The 21,770-nt window shown below is 41.7% G+C and overlaps 1 protein-coding gene across 7 annotated transcripts in view; it reads left to right on the forward strand.

The window, feature by feature from the left end:
- The window catches only part of LOC119582832 (leucine-rich repeat flightless-interacting protein 2-like), a 67,511-nt gene that overhangs the window by 35,575 nt on the left and 10,166 nt on the right, over positions 1-21,770 (forward strand). For 2 of the 7 annotated variants that reach the window (XM_037931301.1, XM_037931299.1), the window contains exons 2-10: positions 12,305-15,036; positions 15,385-15,517; positions 17,558-17,703; positions 18,043-18,189; positions 18,442-18,558; positions 19,117-19,300; positions 20,524-20,658; positions 20,798-20,877; positions 21,470-21,574. In XM_037931301.1, coding sequence (XP_037787229.1) covers positions 12,490-15,036; positions 15,385-15,517; positions 17,558-17,703; positions 18,043-18,189; positions 18,442-18,558; positions 19,117-19,300; positions 20,524-20,658; positions 20,798-20,877; positions 21,470-21,574 — 3,594 coding nt within the window. In that variant the 5' untranslated portion in view covers positions 12,305-12,489. Of the gene's footprint in view, positions 1-12,304; positions 15,037-15,384; positions 15,518-16,317; positions 16,369-17,557; positions 17,704-18,042; positions 18,190-18,441; positions 18,559-19,116; positions 19,301-20,523; positions 20,659-20,797; positions 20,878-21,469; positions 21,575-21,770 lie in introns of those variants that run through there. The other 5 variants (XR_005229672.1, XR_005229673.1, XM_037931298.1 and 2 more) reach the window with 4 other exon arrangements.

A 21,770-nucleotide genomic window follows, 5' to 3' on the forward strand; every position in this document is an offset into this window, starting at 1 on the left:
GCAACGCAAGGCATTTTTCCGACGTCTGCATTTTTCTGCGGTTGTTTTCTGGTTAGTGGCCGTGGTCGTTGGCCTCCTCTGCCTGTAATGAAGACAAGTGCGTGAGATAGGATGACCATTGATTGTGAATTAATAAGATCAAAGAGATGGAAATACGTAATCAGTGAAAACTAGTTCAAATTATTCTGGTTAAAGAGAAGCGGAAGTGGAGTCTTAGTTGAAATCGACTTTTCTCTTGTCCCTGCTGTCGAGCTTTCGGGAAAATGTTGGGAGACGGTTGACAGGGGCGTGTCACGGTGCGGAGGGCGTGGCAGGCGCTTGGTCGTGAGAGGGAGGGAAGGAGAATGGGCCAAAGAGGCGTGGGAGGGGGGTGGAGGGATAAGAGGCAGGGAAGGGGGAGGAGGCGGGTTATTGGCTGTAGTGCAGTGGTCGCGGGAAGGGGGGGTAGTGGTGCATTACCTGGTTGCGTCATGGGTGAATGTGAAGACCCGGATGAATGGGATGTTAAATTATTATGATATTTATTATTCCTTTAAAAATAGAGATAACAATATCAGACATCAGTGATAGTGATAACTTTCAAGAGAAATTAACAAATGACTCGGCAAATAAATACACATCTTCCCTGCAATTTGTTTGCAGTATTGAAGCATGGTGTATATCCGTCGTTTATAACATTAAATCATACGTGTATTTTTGTTTTAAAGCTTACTTTTTTCTGGTGGGCAACTAGGGTCGTGATAGGATTCTAATCTCACAATTTGCGTTTGAATTTTGCGTTGCATATTTTAATGATTTGATATTTTATGCAGAACGGCCAAACGGTCACCTACAGGGGCCTGGGTTTTAAACTTGCAAAGCAGGAATTTTCGTGGTGGATAAGGGTGGACTTTGTAGATGTTAGCACAGCAAGAGGGAGGGCGAACTTTCGTGGTTTCAAGTGGCCAATTTCTGCCGCTTCAAATTCATTTTCATAGCTCTTTACTGTTTTTCACCCGCTCAGGATATTAAAATGCACCACGTCCTCAGAGGAAGTAAGTGAAAAGAAAGAAAAAGATGAGCAACATTACTGTGGACCGATAAGGGATTGATGTGGAATACGCTATGTAGCAGATAATGCCCTCGTCTTTGCAAGGGACGGTCTCGGTCTTATGGCCTTGCCTTTTATGGAAAAGCGGGTTGCTTGTTACATCCTCTCAGCTAACAAGGGTAAATGCGCAGTTAAAAGGCTTGTTAGCTTCTCCATATTGAGCTAGTTTATAATACATGAATGGTCGTTTGCGACCCGACCTGCTAACAACCTAGAGAGAGTGGTATCCTGGTTGGACCAGACAAACGTTGACGGCAAGGTGGTGGTCCAGCCTCCACGGTAGTGACGGGTGAACTGCTTCCCCACTGGTTGGACGGGCAGTGACGTCTCCCTTTGTGTAATAACCCGACAGGTGGGCATGCGTCGACAGTCGAAAGGTGTGCAAACACCCTCTTCAGGTTAATCAGGTCCTCCCCACGCCACCCCACGCTGCCTGTATAGCCGTAGTTGTGGCATGGGCTCGCCTCGGGAGCTTGTGTGCTCGCTGGAAAGAGGACTTTATCCCAGGATTTGGTGGCTGGTGCTTTGAAATACGTAGGTGTTCGTGATAGAGGATAGAGATGGAGGTGCAAGCCTTTTGCAGCGGGGAGACATCCCTGAGGGCGAGCGAGAACTTGGTTGACGGCACCACCTGTCAGGTAAGACGCTGGCTGGCTGGATTCCGCATGGCGAAGCGCAATCCCGTGGAGTGTAGTTAGTGAAGGAATAACGAGGAGCAAATAAATATGACAGTGCTTGGTTCGTGGGCAGTGCGGTTGACACTTTTTGGTGTCGTGTTTCGTGCGCTCCCTGTTGACACTGCGTCCTGCGCCGGGCTGCATCGCCTCGTCTCCGGAGTGCGTGCGAGAAGGGCCTTGCATGCAGGAAGTGGGTCATGTTTGTAGGTGATAATCCCCGGATAGTATTTAAGGAGTCGCCGTGTGTCTGACGTGTTTATATATCCACATCGTCTTTGATTTTCTGCGTACTTATTAGCATTCACCTCATCTAGATGAAGGACTGTACTGTATAATCACTACGGTTTTGATATGGAATATGCAGTATAGAGATTTGAAGTACAAGATGAAGCGAGGGGTAGGGGAGGGAGTGTAAGCTGTGAAAGAGTTTTTATTGCCTTCCCATTATTGCTGTGATAAGATACAGCTGTAAATATTTGGATTTAAGCTAAGTGTTAGTGCATCATTGACGATGAAAGCTTCATAGACATCATTTTGTCAAAGTGGGTGTGGTCATGCGTTTTCGCGCGTACACGACACGCCTTTATAGAAAGATATATACACAAATATACCTATGTTAACAATATTATTCTCCCATGTAAACACGTCCCTTGACAGCATAGTAATTTATTTGTAGTTCCTGTCTCACGGAATTCGCAAGGAGAAATCTGATTTTTATACGATTTTTTTTTTTTTTTTTTTGTGTGTGCGTGTGCGTGTGCGTGTGCGTGTGCGTGTGCGTGTGTGTGTGTGTGTGTGTGTGTGTGTGTGTGTGTGTGTGTGTGTGTGTGTGTGTGTGTGTGTGTGTGTGTCCGTGTCCTTGACGTAAGGAATTTTTATTTTCGTTAAGTTTCTTAATTCTACCTCGGGCAGGGAAGGGATGGGTGGGGATCGGTCCACTCGTGAAATTTTAAAACGATATTTGGGTTTTAGGTTAACGTCACTCCATTTGCCACTTTGCTTGCATTTTCCGCCTGGCACGTCGGACTAGGAGGGGAGGGGAGGGAGGGTGAACAATCTTGCTTTACGTGTCGTGAATCACTCGCGCTTTGCTCAAACCCCTACGCGTTCAGCTTGAAACAAGGATTGCATGTATCATTGGCTGTTGGAGAGGATCGCTCTGTGTGTGTGTGTGTGTGTGTGTGTTTGTCTGTCTGTCTGTCTGTCTGTCTGGTTTCTATTTCTATATATATATATAATTATATATATATATATATATATATATATATATATATATATATATATATATATATATAATCAATCTCCGTCTCCCTCCTCCTCCCCCTTTCCCTCTCCTTCCTCCCTTTCCCTCTTCTCCCTCTCCCTCTTCTCCCTCTCCCTCTCCTTTTCCCTCTCCCTCTCCTCCTTCTTCCTTTCCCTCCCCTCTCCTTCTCCTTCCTTTCCCTCTCCCTCTCCTTCTCCTTCTTCCTTTCCCTCTCCCTCTCCTTCTCTCCTCTTTCTCTTTTTACCCTCTCCCCCCTCTCTCTTTACCCTCCTCCCCCCTCTCTCTTTACCCTCCTCCCCCCTCTCTCTTTACCCTCCCCCCCTCTCTCTTTGCCCTCCCCCCCCTCTCCCTCTCTATCTCCCTCTCTGAATATTTGTGTTGCATTTGAGGGAAAGCAGGATCGCTTGTGCTGCCTTGCGGTCCACAAGCCCTCGAGTGTGGCCAAAAGCAGGTCATGGCGCTGGTGGCGGCGGTGGGGGAGGGGAGTAGTGGAGGAGCTAGGATTGCAAGCAGGGTCACAGGAAGAATAGGGAGAAGGGAAGAGAAGAGAGGGAAAGGAGAAAATGAGGGAGGAGGGGAGGGAGGCAGGTAGGGAAGGAGGAGGGGATTGGTGTGCATGTGGGCAATTCACCGACTCGGCTGGGGGTGAGTGCAGGGTTGTTTGACACTCGAGAGACGAAGGTGCAGCGCAGGCCCTGGAAATGCTTGGATCTGGCTCCGCTTCCTCTCGCTGCATCCTGTGTAATATAGTTCCCCTTTTATATTACATACCAGTTTTATGCATAAAAAGAACGATTGATGGACGGGGTATTGATAAATATAGTTTTACATCCGTTTAAGAATTTAAATCGTCCAGTCGTTTACGGATGTATGAGAGCGGTTTACTTTTCTATCAGTGTATGATTTATATCTATGGAGCTTAGGCCATGTGATAAGGAACAAAACAAATCTGGAAAGTCCTGTGTTTACAATCGGAGAACGGGGTGCAGGTGGCTTACGTCGCGGCGGGAGGCAGGCAAGGAGAGCAGGGGTGTTGCCGGAGCGAATATTGATAGGTCAGAGAAAGCGAGGTTTCACGCCGGGCGCCGCGATTGCCACGGGCGCAGCTGCCAGAGTCGCCATCCCCCGGTGGCTCATTAGATTGGGTCCCCCGAGTACTTTTCCATTGTCTCGTGTGTGAGAAACAAAAGATGGTAGCCTATTTTCTATTCCCGAAGTTATTGATTTATCGGCATTTTATTGTCTGAATTGACTGCGTTGCGTTGCCCGTGTGGTGGAATATTATCCCGGCCTGGTATTCTCGAGGGATGGGCCATCCTGGCCGTGGTGGAGGCCAGGGTCAGGAGGGCGGAACAAGCTAGGTCGCACGAGGCCACTTGAGTCATCCCTGCAGGTGGATTGACTGGCCTGAGCCGGGGGGGGGGGGGAGGGAAGGGGGAGTCTAAAGGGCAAGAGGAATCGGCGAAAGGAAAGGAGAAAACACGATATTGAGGAAGAGGAAGGGGTTGGTGTAAGACTGTGAAGGAGGAATAAAGAGAGAAGAGGAGGATGAGGAAAGGTGAAGGTTGGGTAGAGTATGTGTGTTAAGGATATGCTAAGTGGCAAGAAATTGTGTATGTTCTTACCTGATTCGCTTTGTTAATGCGAGTAGAGTACAATACAGGGAAGCAATATGATATAAAACAATATCATAAATTTAGTTTTTACTCTGCACACGAAAAATAAAGGCCTCATTGTGTTGGCCAGTTTCAAAAAAAAAACCCGGAAACCATTAAATGTACATTTAGTCGAGTGTTTAAATGACAATTCCTGCAGGGAACCCTTGCAACACTGCCGGGGTCGTTGGGCAACATCCCGGCATTGGTAGAGCAACACCAGGGCGACGAAGGCCCGGGGTTTTTATAAGATGCCCGGCAAGGCTCGAAGGGAAGGCTCGCGAGGCGCTCTGCCGTCGAGCTCCGGACGCCTCCGCCTCCGCCGCCACCCTCGAGTAGTTTAGAAAGTTCGATATCGTGGCCGGTGACACGCCGACTGCATTCTTCGGCGGGATTTTTGCATAAAAGAGGGAAAAGGCGTTTTGACAGAGCTAGGTCACTCGCATTCTCTCGGGGGAGGTGGGTCGGTAGGGTGTCTGTTTTTCGACGCCCTTCCCTGAGCCCACTCCCTGCCTCGTGTCACTTGCCCGCAGTGCCCGTGTTGTTTCTGGTGCCATTTTCGCCTCCCGTATTTGGTGACCTTGTGGAGGTTCGCCCAACCGCCTCCGTGGCTTGAATTCATTACCGGCGAGCGGGGCCGATTATTCTGACAACGGGAGAGAAAGTACTGCGTATACCCAGTCTCTGCCCAAGACGAAGGCGAGTGACCAGGGTACGAGCGAGACCTTGCATGACCGTGCCCCGGAGAGTGCGTGCCCGGAGATCTCTGCTGCTGAGAAGAAAAAAGTCCTGTGCGGGTCCTGTCTGTCCCCGACCGACTGTAAGGACGAGAGTTGAATAGTGATTGTTCGGACGGTGGTCTCTAAGTGCAATAAGGCGGTGTGTCCAGGGGACGCCTCAGGATTCGCGTCCAGATGACGGATATGAAGGTAGCGGGAGTCCACGTGGGCACCCCCCCCCTCCCCACGTCCCGCCTCTCACCTGAGCGACCTCGCCCCGTATCGTAGCAACAGCAATTGTGCTGCAATCGGCCGAGATACCTGCGTGCTCACCCGGGCGGACCAGGTGACTCCCGTGAGTGGGGCAGGCGGTCTCTGCGTGTGTTTATGGAAGCGAGTGATGACCCTGCGGCAGACGAGTGCCAGATGAAGGCGGCGTGCACTTGGCACGGCAGGTTCATCATCATCTCCTTGCCGACTTTCTATCAGGTTCTTGCGTGGCCGCCGCCCCTCCCTCCACCTCGCCCGCCGCCCCTCCCTCCACCTCGCCCGCCGCCCAGGGTTCCTGGTCTTCTTTGTTACCTCTTACTGCTAGTTCGTGCTGACGCTAATGACTCTAATGTTCGTCTTAATCGCTCGCGTTCAACTATATCCGTATGTCGGCGCATCATCAGTACTTCACCTTCCCACGAGTTCCATTTTCGTTTGCGCATTTGTAAATGTGAACATGCAAATGTGATATTCGGATACCAGAGACTGGTTCAATTGTCTATTACTGCTGAATGTTGACTTTTGAATACAAATGAGATGATTGATCCCCCCCTTCTAAGGAGGGGGGGGGGTACTCGCCAACAGCATGACTTACACGAAAAATGTCAGTGCTTGTAAGAGTTCGTGTATTAAATCATTCCACTTCCAGCACCAACCCTCCTACTACCACGACTAACACCACCACGCCGGCTGGTACCCCCGTACCCACCACTACCAACACCTTTTCTCCAACAGCACCACCAAACCCAACTTCTGTCTCTCGTCTCCACAGCCTCATCGGGAGCCGCAGGTGCAGAGGTGTGTGGAGGGGGGGGGGATACAGGTGTAAGCGCCGTCGATACCCAGGTGTCTATGTAGCCACACTTGCACTGCTGCAAACGCCCATCACCAACACCTTACATTAACCGTGCAGAGGGAGGGAGGTTGTAGGCCTGTGTTATCAGGTGTAGTGCGCGAGAATGAGTGACAAAAGCTGATTTCGTGGAAAGCGAGAGTTCGATCAAATTAAAACGTTTTCGTATATCTTTGTATTGTCAGTTTGGTGTCATAGCAATTAATGTTATGACTTAACATGTATTGTCTCACCGTAAGAATAATAATTATGTAAATGAAGGTGTTGGCATAATAGTATTGCATGTGCCATATACTACGCGACCTAAATAGCGTTGCGACATGCTTTTTCGCCGTTAAATACCCATAACCGTTTAGAGCCGTTGTAACAGTGCCGTTTAACGCCATTTTGAAACTTGTTACCGAACGCGTGAGGCTCGGCCCACGGCGAAATGTCTGTACAAGCACGCCACCCCAGCAGGGTCTGGAGGCAATCAGTGGTGATGCAGGCTGCTAAATACCCGCGTTTCTGTCTGGAATTGGGCCTTTCCGTGCTCACGCTCGGGGGGAGGGGGGTAAAGACACTCACGAAACACTTTTTAGACACGAGACTGCGTTTGGAGCCAAAGAACGAAGTATGACATCAAAAACTTACATTAATGGGGGCGGTAGATAAATCCACATTTGGCTTTTTTTCTCTCCCCATTCTTCCTCGTATTTTCGCTTTTCTTTCTTTCTCTCTTCTGATATTACATTGCCAACTACCATATTTGTCAAATACCTAATAAGTGTGTTAGATAATATTAGCGGTGATTTTCCGTTTAGCCTTTTGCGGTTCTTCTGGTAACTTTCTGTGACTGTGTGGTTCCTCTCGCTCGTCAGCTGATTTTTTCGGCATATTGCGAAAGGCTTAAATTTTGCTCTCTCTCTCTCTCTCTCTCTCTCTCTCTCTCTCTCTCTCTCTCTCTCTCTCTCTCTCTCTCTCTCTCTCTCTCTCCTCTCTCTCTCTCTCTCTCTCTCCCTCCCCCCTCCCCCCAAACAGAAGAGTAATTAGCATTACTTTTAATTATATAACTAATAATTTACGAACATAGCTGTGGCACCAAGTGATTCTGGCTCCACTCTCCCCTTCCAGCAGCCTTCAGCTTTCTTCCCCATTTCTGTATCTTCCCTCTTTCCTGCCTTGCACCCCCGCCCTTTCGCGCCCTTTGCTCGCTTGTCGGTGTTTGTGTTTCTGCGGCCCTTGCGGAGCTCTTGGTCACTGTGACGCGCAGTACACCTTCATTGTGCCGGGAAGGACGCAGCTCATATCGTCTTATATCTTGCCAGTGGCTTAGAAACCTGTCGTGTTTGTGTGTTTATCAGTTTTTTGTGGGTGGTTGTAGTTTTGCAATTAGTTGTTATTGTAAAAGTAATAATTTTAGCGTCTACAAATGTTTCATTGTCGAGTGAAGATCATATCGTTGGAGAGTGTCACTCATGCGTGGCGCGTCCTGTCAAGTTGGATGGACCTGTAAAAAATCATTTCGGTGGTTGCGCCGCCGTGTGTCGGCATCTGGATTAGTGCGTAGAGAGCAGACTTGGGTTGAATGGACGGCGATATGTGTGTATATGTCAGTGTGTGTTGGTGCGAGTGTATTGTGCTCGCGCGCGTGGCGGCCCGTCATAATATTTTCGGTTGGCTGGGCGCCGCTGTGTCTTCGTGATAAGTGCGTGACAACTGTGGTGGCTGGGCAGAGAGGATGTGTGCGTGTGCTTGTGTGTGTGTGTGTGTTTGCGTGTGTTTGTAAGTCTAAGTATATGCAAAGGGCGTTTATACGCCTACCTATTCGCAGGCACTTCCTGTGTCTACAATTAGTATATATAATTATAGTAAACGGTCCATTTAGTGGTGTTGTTTAATATATTATATTGTTATATTATATATTGTTATATATATATATATATATATTATATGTATATATATGTATATATATATATATATTGTATATATATATTATATATATTGTATATATATATTATATATATTGTATATATATATTATATATATTGTATATATATATTATATATATTGTATATATATTATATATATTGTATATATATATATATATATATATATATATATATATATATATATGTTATACATATGTGTGTGTGTGTGTGTGTGCGTGTGTGCGCACGCGCGCGCGCGGGCCTATGTATATACGGTCATCAATGAAGTTATATATATATAAAATTATGTGTATATAATTATATTTATTTTATACATAATTATATATATTGTATAATTATATATATATTATATATAATTATATATAATTATAAGTATATATATACATACATATATATATACATACACATACATTTGTGTGTATGTGCGTGTGTATATGTGTATGTGCATATATGTTTATGTGCACACACACACAAACACACACACACACACACACACACACACACACACATATATATATATATATATATATATATATATATATATATACATACGCATATATACACATACACACATATATATACACACACATACACACACACACATACATACATACATACATACATACATACATACATACATACATATGTCTGCGTGCGTGCGTGCGTGCGTGTACACATACACACACACACACACACACACACACACACACACACACACACACACACACATATGTATGTATGTATGTGTGCGTATATATATATATACATATATATATACACATACACATATAGATAGATAGATATGATGTTGATATAGATATAATAGAAGTGCGCGTGCACTAAAGATAATGATAATTCTCCATTTGTCTTCCTGCCTCGCTTGTTAGAATTAGTTACGTAATTGGCACCGGATTGTTAACTTTATCGTAATTACATTAAAGCATTCATTGATAAGTGCGTACCACGTGTATTTGTCTTTTCTTGACCGCATTTCCCCAGAGCCAGACAAAGAAGCCGCGTGTGAATGTCGGTTCTGGGTATCGTGCCCGCAACGATTTTCAAAACTCGCGGTGACGTCATCTGCACCGCTGCCGCCTCTCCCCCTCCCCCCAAGGAGACCGACCGTTGGGGCGCTATGGGGGTGGGGTGGGGAGGGGGGTGAGCGCTGTTGTTTATGAAAGCCAATTTCTTTGGTGTGGGTTGTGTGGGTGCGCGAATTGACAGATTGGATCGCTACGGGGTTTGATGTGCTGGAACTTAGGATTAGGGCAGGTGTTAAGTCATCTACTCTCACCCTCTCACTTTCTCTTCCTCTACGTGTTCGTCTTTCTTTCTCTTTCTTATTGTTGCTTGTTCTCTCCCCTGTTATTCCCTCTCTCCCTTTTTCTTTCTCCTCCCTTTTCTATTTTTTCCCACTTCTTTATCAGCTTGAATCTTGTCTTTCCGCCTACAGTGAATTTCTTTGGGCGATGATTTCATTTTTACCTGGAGCTAACATTTTCCCGCCTTGCCTTGGAGTTGTTTATTGATAAAAAAAAGATATCTATCAATATCTTATCGATTGTCCCATATGTCGAGTCGGATAAAACTCGTTAAAATGACTCAGCATTGGTTATCTCCCCCCCCCTACCCTACCTCCCACGTCGGGGAAGACAGCTGAGAGAGAGAGAGAGAGAGAGAGAGAGAGAGAGAGAGAGAGAGAGAGAGAGAGAGAGAGAGAGAGAGAGATTCGTCATATCTCGTGCGCATCCGGTACTACTGGAATTATAACGGGTCGAAATATTAGGCATTATTTCGTATTGACTTTTAAGCTCTTCCATATCGTAATGTTTAAATTCCTGTGACGCCTTGCTATGACTGTATGTGCTGTTATATGCATGGCGATCTTCCCCTTATCGCTTCACAGTATGTTGGTGATAATGGTGTGGGTGCAGTGTCTCCATCCCTTGCAGTAGAAGGTTTGTTACTGGTAGATTGATTGCTGTAAATATGTGATGCATTTATCGGTTTAGAACACATTAGACAGGTGGGTTTGCAGCGCGCCACCGAGCGCCAGGAAAGTGACTGGGGACTGACGCGTGTTGGGCGCAGGCCGGCGTTTGCTTGCTCTTTAGTATTGATAGAATGGCATTTGGTTAGCTTGGAAAGCAGGCAGTTTGCGGTCCGCAGCTAACGTTGCTGAAACCGCGTTGCATGAATATTACCGGTGATTGCGTTATAGCAATCTGGTTGCAGTGAAAGAGGTTTGGGGGAAATGTATTACATTTGCATATCTATATTCATCAGCTTGTCTGTCTGCCTATCCATCTATTAGTCAGTCTTTATATAATGTATATATGTTTTAATTAGTGTGTAACGCGCGCGCGCGCCTTCTCAAAGCCACAGTCGCACTATAGCTCTCCCTCCCCCCTCTCCTCCCTTTCCTCCTCCATCTTTCCTTCCACCTTCTCCCCTCCCTCCCCCTCCCATCTCTCACTCTCTTCTTTCTCCAAACATTCACCAGAGTCTACAACTGTGTTTTGATAACTATGTAGTATTACGAAAAGTAACTCGTTTTCTTTTTCCCTCGTGCTCATTTGAGTCACTCATGCTTAGATCTATTTTCCATTCCGTGTTTGGCTGTTTTTTTCCTATTCCCTTGCCTAATGTGTCATTTTCATAGTTCCCATTTTCTTGTTTACTTCTTCAATCCAGTATTATATATTCATTAGCAGCCATGAGACTCTTCCCTCAAGAAGCCAAGTAAATTATTCCGTTTTGTGTTGAGAGTTGGTGATAAATTTCACAAGAGGATTAAAAAGGGATGTAGGTCATTGAGGAACCGCAGAGTTTCTGATCCTATGTAATTGCAGGGATAAACACTAAGGCCATTACAATGCAGTTTTCCCAGCGTAGGGCACATGCCACGGCGTTGGATGAAGATTGCCACAGGGTCAGACCATTGCTTGGCAGGGATAGGATGGGTGAATGGCATTGGGTTATTTGCCATGATGTTGCGTTAGTGATTGATTCCTTGAACACACACACACTCTCCCCTCCCCCCCTCACCCTCTCTCTCTCTCTCTCTCTCTCTCTCTCTCTCTCTCTCTCTCTCTCTCTCTCTCTCTCTCTCTCTCTCTCTCTCTCTCTCTGAGCTCTTCATCATTGTTAAATCAATCCTTTTGTTTTTAGTTTTCTTTTCTCATTGTTGTCCTTCCTCTTAGTCGTATTCGTCATTTTGATGGCCTTAACCTCTTTATTTCTGATCACACCAAGGCTGTTTTCCTTCATATTTGTTTTTTCTTGTTTGAAGTAGTGTGTTTTTGTTTATTTTGTGACTCATCTTTGTATGATATATATGTAAAAAAAAAAAGAATCGGTAATACGAGATGCAGAGTTGTAGTAGTAAACATGCTATGAAATGTATGGGGGGATGTATATGAAATTTGTCTGTTGTTCGTTTGAAAGAGTAGGAGTTAAGATTTACTAGGAGTGGAATTGTGAAATGGGAATGGGTTGTCTTGTTAATATGATCATTGTTTTTATTTTTGATATTATCATTATTATTATTGAGATCATTATTAATATTATTATCATCATCATTATTGTAATCATCATCATCATCATCATCACTATTACTACTATTATTACTATTACTAAAAAGTATAAATTTGACATTTATGGCAACAAATTATCATTAAGTATATAAGAAGAAATTATATCTTATCACCAGAGGACATAATAAAAAGTACTCTAGATACTGAGGAAAATCACTTGTGATAGTGTGAGGGTAACGGTGAATAAATTAGTGAGTGAGTGGAGATTTAACAGCTGGAACTCATGACCTCGTTTTTTTCGTTTTACAGATATAATATAAAAGATATTGCACTGCAGACTGCTGTGTATTTATGAATTAATATTTAAGATAAACAAAGAATAACTTGCTGTGACACAGGTTGTGCTCATGTGATCAATAGTGAACAAGAGATATCACAGAAGACCTTCATGTAATTTCATGGGCTGACTGACAAACGGCTCAGAGTCCAGAACAATGAGCAAGTTATTTCCAATGTTCAAGAAGAAGGGGAGGGGGAAGGAAGAGGAGATAGAGGATGAGACAAAGAAGAAGAAGAGAGGTAAGACAGGAAAGGGAAAAGAGGAGATTATCAGTTCCTCTCTTCCATCCCTGTCCCCCTCTTTCTCTAAAGCAGGTAAGAAGAAGAAAAAGGAGAAAGATGCAAAGCAGAAAGAGTTGTCGTTTGGGAAGGAGAATCTTTTTGTGACAGACATGGAGGAACTGCAGAACAGAGAGTTCTATATTGACGATGATGGTTCAGTGAAAACGGGGCCCAGATTGGAAGTGACAAGTTTTGACGTGTCTTTTGAAGAGGAAGTCATTAGCATCCCAAGAGGAAAGGGCAGTGTCACGGAAGGGGACCTGGAAATTGATGTCCAAATTGATGAGGAGAGTGTGGTCAGCTTAAACAGGGATGATAGTGCATCCGAAGAGAGTGGAAGTAGATTGGGTTACGAGGATGGTGACATTTCCGGAAAAAGTTTTAATGTTGTTGGGGGGTTCTCTGAAGATGTTTTTGAGGCAAGCACAGACTTGTTTAAAGATTCTAATGTACCTGATGAAGAAGGAGATGGTGAGGAAATCTTGGCAAATATCAGTGGATCATCTGAAAACACAGACCTTATGATTACTAGTCATTGTGAGGAACGAAGTCCTGATGCGAGACACGAAGAAAAAGAAGATTCGGGCATTAGCGTAAAGGATCTCTCCCCTCCAGAGCTGGACAGAAGTGGTTCATTGGAGGAGTTATCTTCTGAGAGATATGCTAATATGAATGGAAATTCAGAAGCAGCAGCAACTTGTAACATTGAAAATGGAGAATTGCCTGATATGGAGGACACAAAGGGTACTGATGAGGATACCATTAGTGTTAGTGCTTGTTCTGCTGTGAAGGAAGATAAGTCAGTGGTTGTGATCTCAAGTAATGAAGAAACTCAGGAAGTAAGTCCATCTCAAGTTTTGCCTCAAAGGGAAAATGACCCAGCTGGAAATGATAACAGTGGGGATACAGTAACACCAGAGGCAGAGGATGAACACACCAAGGATGACCAAAGCCTGTTAAGCAGCCAGGATAGTGATGAAGACTTTGATTCAGCTCAGGAAGATTGGGATGAAGCAGACGGTGGGGAACAGAAGGAGATAAGTCCTGAAGGGTATAAGTCAGGTTTGTTGGAAGGCAGTTTAGTCAGAGATCATGAAATTGAATTAGCTGAGCAGGGTAAATCACCATCAGTTGATCTGCTCTTGAATGAATCGGTTAATAGTGCCATGATACATAGGATTGAGGAGAGTGAAAATGTTAGGGATATACAAAGGGAAATCAGCAGTGGTTCTTCCCAATTTGAAGATGCTGCTTTTATGCAGGAGAATCCAGATGCTGTTGGCATTAACACAGTGGTTGAAGCCTATAATGATGTTACAGTTGATGCTAAGGGAGTTGAAAGAAGGAATTCCCTATCAAAGGAAAAGCTTGTTCGAAAATTGTCAGGTGTATCAACAACCTCTAGTGATGCCTTCAATGAGGAGTTAGATGAGCTTTTGGATGAAGAACTAGACAGATTGTCAGAGGAGGAGGAAGGATTAGAGTCAGAGGACAGCCAGTCCCTGAAGACATGCCAGTCCTCATTAGGAGAGGTCCTTGCAAGCAGCCAAGATGCCAGTCTTTCTGAGGATATTTGTAAGGCTAGTGAGGAAGATCTTAAAGTTGAGGTTGAGTTGTCAGGAGATTCTCCAGTTGTTCCTGACACACCTGAGAATAGGATAGAAGATAGTGAAATCAAAACAGAAGTAACTGACATTGATGTCAATGATGGTAAAGCAGAAATCTATGACTTATCACCTGAAAGCAGTACTAGCTTGAAGAACAGTGCCAGTTCACCAGACATAGCCAAGACCTCACTTCTAAACCCTGATGAAGGAACTGAGTTAGTGAAGGACAGTGGTTATTATAGCCTCCCTGTATCACCTAAGCCTGGTATAGACCTGCGTGAGAATAAGGATAATGCCAGTGTGGCCAACAAGGGTGATGATTCTTTTGTTGATAGTGAGGAAGAGGGCATGGTCACCCCTCCCAGTGAAACCACATTGGTGAAAGATGATTCTTCACAACAAAAGGAAGGTGACGATTGTGTGGATGATAAACAGCCTCAGAATGGGTCAGCTCATGATGAATCAACTCTTCTCTATCAGTCTTGTCTTGAAAGCAATGAACCTGAAGATACTGAAAAGATAGATAAGATAACAGATAGCAACAATGACATGCATAGTGAAACTGAAATTTCAGAACATTCCAACTCAAGTACAAGTAGAGGTAAAAATCTTGAGCTTCACATTCCAAAGGATGTAACCACAGAATTTAAAGAGGAAACCAGTTCTCCAAGTTTGGGAACACCAACCAAAAATAGACTGAAATCTCCAATTCCTGAAAATACACCACTGAAGGCAGACAGTGGTTCTCTGACAAGTCCTGATCCTGTTGGAGACAGGTTCTTGGCAGTAGCTGTTTGCCAATCACATGATGAAGTAAGTTCTTACTCAAAGGTAGAATGTATTATGCTTCTTATTTAGTATGCATATGCTGATGGAGCTGTAGTAAAATTTCTGCATTTTCTTTGCAATTATTGGTTGACAACTCTTTCTTGTTGTAGATCGCAAGAGATGGTGATGCTTGGGTCCTAGGATGATATGTAGTAACAAAATGATAATAGCCATAAGTGTAGTTTTATGCAAATAAGTGTATATCCAGTGACTGCACACACCCTCAAGTGGATGAAAATGTTAAAGTAATTGTGATAAGCCTTTTTAATCAAGGATACTAATAACTTTTTTCTTGCAAGAACATCATATTTAAGCTGGCACTTTTCTTTTCAGGCTGAGGCCCGGCTAGCCCAACGACGAGCAGCACGTGCAGAAGCGAGAGAACTGAGACTACGAGAACTCGAAAAGCAGCAGCAGGACCAAGAAAATGAAGAGGAAAAGCAATTTGGGACTCCTGCTTTTGCAGGTGTGTATGTGATTTTAGTTATGATGGTTTTCTCTTTCTCCATGGTTTTCCTCTCGTAAGACTATGGTTGTTAGACTTAAATTTTGTGTGCTTGATGGCCAAGTACAGTGCAACCTCTTCTGATTATATCTCTTTTATGATCTTTAACGTATTGCCAAGCATTACCTAATATTAGCCGGCAAGTCATCATATAATTTTGGGGAAACTTTCCTCTTCTAGTAATACCACTTCATATATAGCAGTTCACTGAATTGTGCATAGAGAAGAAAAATGATGGGAGAATATAGAGCAAGGATTTGATTATACATTCATATAGGTTTTATATATTTATATAAACATTGGCTCTTGTTTTTCTCTTGGACCTTTTATTCATTGTTATTGTCATTTGAATCCTTATTGTTTTTATTTTGACATTCTCAAAGTGATTAGGGGTTGCATTGTACTGATAAAAAGTAAATGTATTAATTTTTCCATGTTGTTTTCTCCTGTCATTTTGAGTCCTGTTAATTGTTTCAGTTGAATGTTATAAAGTTCACACTATTGAAATAGTATGCTGTATGGTAGATGTTGTTTTGCTTTATCTGTTTTTTTTATTCAGTGTTATCTCTTTGAATTTATTTTAAGTTTTGAAGTTACACTGGTTGAATTTAATATTTTTATTGTAAAGCATATTGTTACTTAAATATGAGGCTACTCAGATTATCCATTGGAAGTTTGAGGAAGGTGTCTTACATGTTCTGTGTGATGTAGAATATATGAAAAACTTGAGGTTTATTGGTAAGCTCCTGAATTCACCACAGAGGCCGAGGAAGATGAAGAGGAGGATGAGGATGATGAGGAGGAATCCCAAGGTATTGGTGTAAGGGTGCTTTTGACTAAACCAAAAAAAAAAAAAAAAAAAAAAAAAGAGAGAGAGAGAGAGATATCAGATAATTCTTGCTTTCTTAACATTCCATTCCAAGTCTGTACATGCCTCTCCCTGAAGGTGTATTAAGGGAACTTGGAATGCCAACCTGCCCACACACAACCCACATCCCACACCTCACATCCCACTTATCCTAGTAGATATGTCTCGAGTGAAAACCACTGCATGTTGTCCTATGATGGAGCCATGCCCCCAGGCAGAGAAGTGCAAGAGTGGATTTGCAAACCTGGAGTTCCTCTTGTGGGTTGCCTGTCCCTCTCTTTCCCCAAATAATTATTCACTGTCAGAATTCCTCATGACCATTGCTATTGTTTATTTTTAATGTGATTCATGTTTTTTAGTCTTTCCTCCCCAAATTAAGTAATAGATCATCCTTACATGGTTGATTGCATTAGTATTGAAAGACCTAGAGTGATTTTTTTAGACGTGTACAGAATTATGTGGATAGTCCTCTAGTCTTGTAGTAGCAGTTGGTTAGTGTGTAGATTCTCAAATTAACGTTGTAAAAGTAGGTTTTCTTTTTCTTTTTCTTTCTTTTAGGAGTTAGCTTTGAGATTTACAGTAAGAAAATTCTTTTTATTTGATTTGATTTGATTTTTTCTTTTTCTGTTTGGTTCATGAGTTTTTATATAATGATAATTGTTAGATTGATTCTGAAAATAATAGAGTGCTTAGCAATATTCTTCTTTTGTCATATTTCATTTGTCTATTTATTTTTCCTGTATTTGATGATAGACTATTAGATTACTACTACTGTATTTGTATGAACATATTGTAGTTTAACTTATGTTTCGTTTTATTGCTTTTTTTTATTATTATTATTATTTTCTTGTAAGTTTTTCATGATGTATTTTTATTAATGATGTTATGTCATTTACATCTGTGGCAGTTATAGCCATTGGTGTTATAGCAAAATTGCTATAGACCAAGTTGATCATATTGATATATGTATATTATCATTATGAAAACTTAGCAATAGCATGTGATTGATCTCTTCAAACTGTTGAGAAACATTTTTACACACAAACAGACATACATATGAGGGCAAAAAGAAAGAGAAAGAGAGAGAGTAATCGAGTGAAAGCACAGGTTTTAACGCTAACCTAACTTTCCAGAGCCTTCACCCAGAGCGGCTGCCCCCACCCGGACGCCACTCAGTCGCACGGGGGCACTCAGCAGCGCGGGGCAGTTCTCCAGAAGGTCATCAGAGGACTCCACCACTGATGACTCCGCTCTTCCAGCCAACGTGAGGGAGATGAGGGTGAGTTTTGGGGTTTCCTCGTGTGGACCAGATTTTTCATTACAACCGTTATTCAGAAAGGGATAAATGAGAAATAAAAATTGCCAGAATCAATCAAGTAGCGGGATGCGTTGCATACCCCTCCGAGTAAATGGGGTGTGTAATGCATGCGCCTGTTCTCTTGTCAGCATTCTTTTATGTTTTTGTTTCATTATGGCTCTAACAGTATGATCTGGGTATATGTAGCTTGATATGTTGTTATGGTGCTGATACACAATTACTTGTGACTCTTTCATTGTTATTATTATTATTATTATTATTAATCATCATCATCATAATTTTTTTTTTATTTATTTACAGGCCGAATTGAAAGAATTAGACGAAAAATTCCGCAAGGCTATGATAACTAATGCACAGTTAGATAATGAAAAAGCGACTCTAACATTTGAAGTAGAACTTATGAAGGATAAGTATACTGAGCTTGAAGAAACACATACACAGTTATCGGTAAGTAAACTTGATATGGTATTGGAGTAGAACTTTCATGTGATGCGTGAGAGAGAGAGATACTAAATATCAATTATTTTTATATTATCATAAGTAACTGATAGCTGAATACAAAGTTTACCACCCAAAAAAATTAATTAGAAATGGTCATTAAATACACACTTTTTTTATACAAACTAGGGATCACTAAATATAATTACATATATTGGTTTGATGCAAGTCTAAGTAAGGATGGATCTCTTTATTCTGCAGAAAGAGCATAGGAAGAAGTGTACTGAATATGAACAACTTAAGAAAGTAGCAACAAAGTTACAAGAAGAAGTTAAAGCTCTTCGGGCTTTGTTACAAGAAAGAGATGCGTTAATACAGGTGAGGACAAATGGAGGAGAGTCAAATGCATTGGCTTCTTGTCCTTCTTCATCAGATACTTATTTCTTCTGTTTGGTCTTGATAAAATAATTTTAAAGTCATTGTTATCTGATGAATGACGATATTCTCATTTTTCTTCTTCTTTTTTTTAATACAAAAATAATAGTTTCACCGTCTCTAAACTTTCAAAATTTGAAACGGTTCCCCCCTTTTTTCTGTTTTCTTTTGCTGTCTACTTGATTATGAGACCTATACTCTTTCCATGAAGTTTCTTATTGATGGAATGTTTAAGTCAGTATTTTACAATATTATTTCTTATTATGCATAATTATTTCCTTCGTTTTCAGCTTCGTAAGGAGTACCAATGTATTATTATTTTCTTCTTTTGGAGTGTGAGACTTGTAGTAAAGATGCAAATGATGAACACCGGACTTAGTATACTTAGCTTTGGTATCCCGTTGATTGAGGTAGAAATTAGCAAGCATGTTTGTGCTATGGATTTCTCCAGACTGTCTTCATATTTTTCTCATTTTTCTCATTTATTTTTGCCATTTGTAGGAATACGGCTTGGTGGTGGTTGGTGAGGAAGAGAATGGAGAAGCGGATATTCCCGTCAAGGATGAAGACGATGAGTTTGCTGATATGGATGACCTCACACCTAGGAAAATTGCTGTGAAGAAGGCGCTGCTTTCTCAGGAAGCAGCCGACTTGCTCAGCAAAGGGGCTGCTCAGGATTCATTAGGTAGGACAAGCATGTCTCTTCTCTCTTTTCTTCTTCAACCCTTCAATTTTTTTTAAACAGAAATAGCTGTCTAGAGAAGAAGAAGAAAAAATTGACTACATGTGTCTTGTCTATAGGTATGCATATTTTAGATATTAGATCAGCTTAATGTAACCTATATAATTGGATGATTTACAAAAAGTATGCAACATAGATTATTTACAAATCCCTTTTTTCCTTTTTTGTCAAAAAACTTGGTATTAAATTTTGTGTTTAAGATTAGTTTTTTTTATCATCATCATTGCCTAGTTTTGATTTATATTTTTTATATTGATTTGATAACTTATTCAAGATTCTTTATGCAGAAGCCTTTTTTTTTTTATTGCTGAAAATGAGATTGGTATGGAAGCCTGAAATTTGAAAGTCAGCTTCATAGCATAAAGGCTAAAGTTGGATTAAGATCTAGACAAAGATCATGTTAGTGAAGAAGGTATGAGTGCTCTTGTTCATGGTGGGAAATGGACATGCAAGATTTTTAGGCCAAGAATTAAGAGTAATTTAATTACATGTAATACAAGTAACTCTTAAAAAGTGTATTGGTATCGGGTTGGCTTAAGAATGATGGTTTTCTTCGCAGTATATGTTTTGGTGTTAAAGCCAATGGCAGAGATCATGGGATTGGGAGGTTGGAACCTTACAGAGGTCTGTTTATGTGGTTAGAGATATAATTGCTATAAATGATATAAATAAAGCTTTGTTGCTGGACTCAGGAGAGGATGGAGAAAATTTTGTAATTGCCTGGTGATATTGTTAAGGCATTTATCTTCAAAAATTTAAGGGAGCATATTTTGTGCAAAGATGAGAAGCATCTTTGCTGGCAGTTATGAATCAGTATTTGTTGGGACTTAAAGGATATGACAGTGTAATATAAGATTTTAGGGTCAGCTTAAACTGAACTGAGGTAAAGACAAATTGCTGGTGTTGAGTAATTCATCAGTAGAAGATTGCAGTGCTAAGTGCTGTATTCATTAGGTAGGATGAATGCTGAGGGTCAAACTGTTAGTGAAAGACCATGGAAAACATAATGAGGTTGCATGCTGTTAGCTAAAAGTGAAATGATTGGACTTGCAATTGAAAACAGTTTGCCTCAGCAAGCACACATTCAGTCCAAGGGTGAAAACAGATGTAAAACAAGTGAGGATGATGGTATTTATTCATTTTAACATATTCTCCTCTCTCAATAGATGTTAGGCTAAAGAAGTTTGGCGAAGAGAAGAAGGAACTAGAAGACCAAGTTAGAAGATTGAAGCTCGAACTTGAGGAGGAAAAGAATAAGAACAGAAGAAGAAAAGAAAATGGTTTAGACTATGACAGGCAAAGTAAGTGTCATGGCTAGAGGCCTTTTGCATGATGAAACTCGTGTTATAGCATGGTGTTGTGTCCTTAAGCAACAAGACTGTCGGTTGACTGTTTCGTAACTAGCAATGTATTTGATTGATGGTTTTAACCTTTTTTCAGAGGAACAAAACAAAACTGTAAACGAATATAAGTTTAGAGTGCAGAAGGCAGAAGCTGAAGTGTCTACTTTACAGGCTAACGTGAGTATGATTTCTTTAGCTCGATTTTTGCTCTCTGGCCAAAAAGATTGGTTGGCTCCTGAGGTTCTCTCTAGGGCAAGTAGATGACTCTCAAGAAGTGACCAAGCATGGTGGATGTAGTTCTTTTTCTTGTTTTATTTCTTTTGTTTGTACAGCAAGTGGTACTTCTCAGTTGTGCATTCTTTATTTTGTTACATTGTTCTGGGTCTGTTACATTTGCTTCATTTTCAGACAGAAAATGTGAGTTATTCTTTATTTTCTTTCTTTCTTTTCCTTTTCAGTCTGTTTTATTGTTTTTAGAAATTATACAGTATACTATCCAAATGCTGACCAGAGATCTTAAAGAAAAATTGAAGTACTTATGGAATTATTAGTCCTTTGATTATAGATATTTTGGTAAAATGTTTATGACCTTTCATGTGATAGGATCTAGCACATTAAGCACCTTGACTTGTTCTTCAATAGCAACCTGTCTCTTTTCAATGTTTCATGTTCTCTATGGTTTCCAGCATCAACCTCTTTGCACTCTCAAGGCTAAATATGATTGCTTGCCCTTGTATGATGGAGACTTAGTTATTTGTTTATTGCACAGGTGGCAAGGCTGGATGCTCTCTCGGCTCGATATAGGACCCAATCGGAAGAACTAGAGAAGAGTGAAGAGGAACTAAAATCGGAAAAGCGGAAATTACAACGGGAAGTAAGTGTCTTCTTAGGTTTTTAGTACAAGATTTTATTAAATTATATTTCTTTTGATTTTGGTTTGATCTTTTTTTTTAGTTTTAATTCTTTTATTTACTACTGCTGATTTAGTGGTAATTGATAACATGGCAGTATTGATCACCTTGGGAGAATACAAACTGGATGGATAATAGAATAAAAGGCCCTTAATATCC

Source organism: Penaeus monodon, chromosome 16 (genome assembly GCF_015228065.2).
Source record: "Penaeus monodon isolate SGIC_2016 chromosome 16, NSTDA_Pmon_1, whole genome shotgun sequence".
In the NCBI taxonomy this organism is placed as follows: domain Eukaryota; kingdom Metazoa; phylum Arthropoda; class Malacostraca; order Decapoda; family Penaeidae; genus Penaeus; species Penaeus monodon.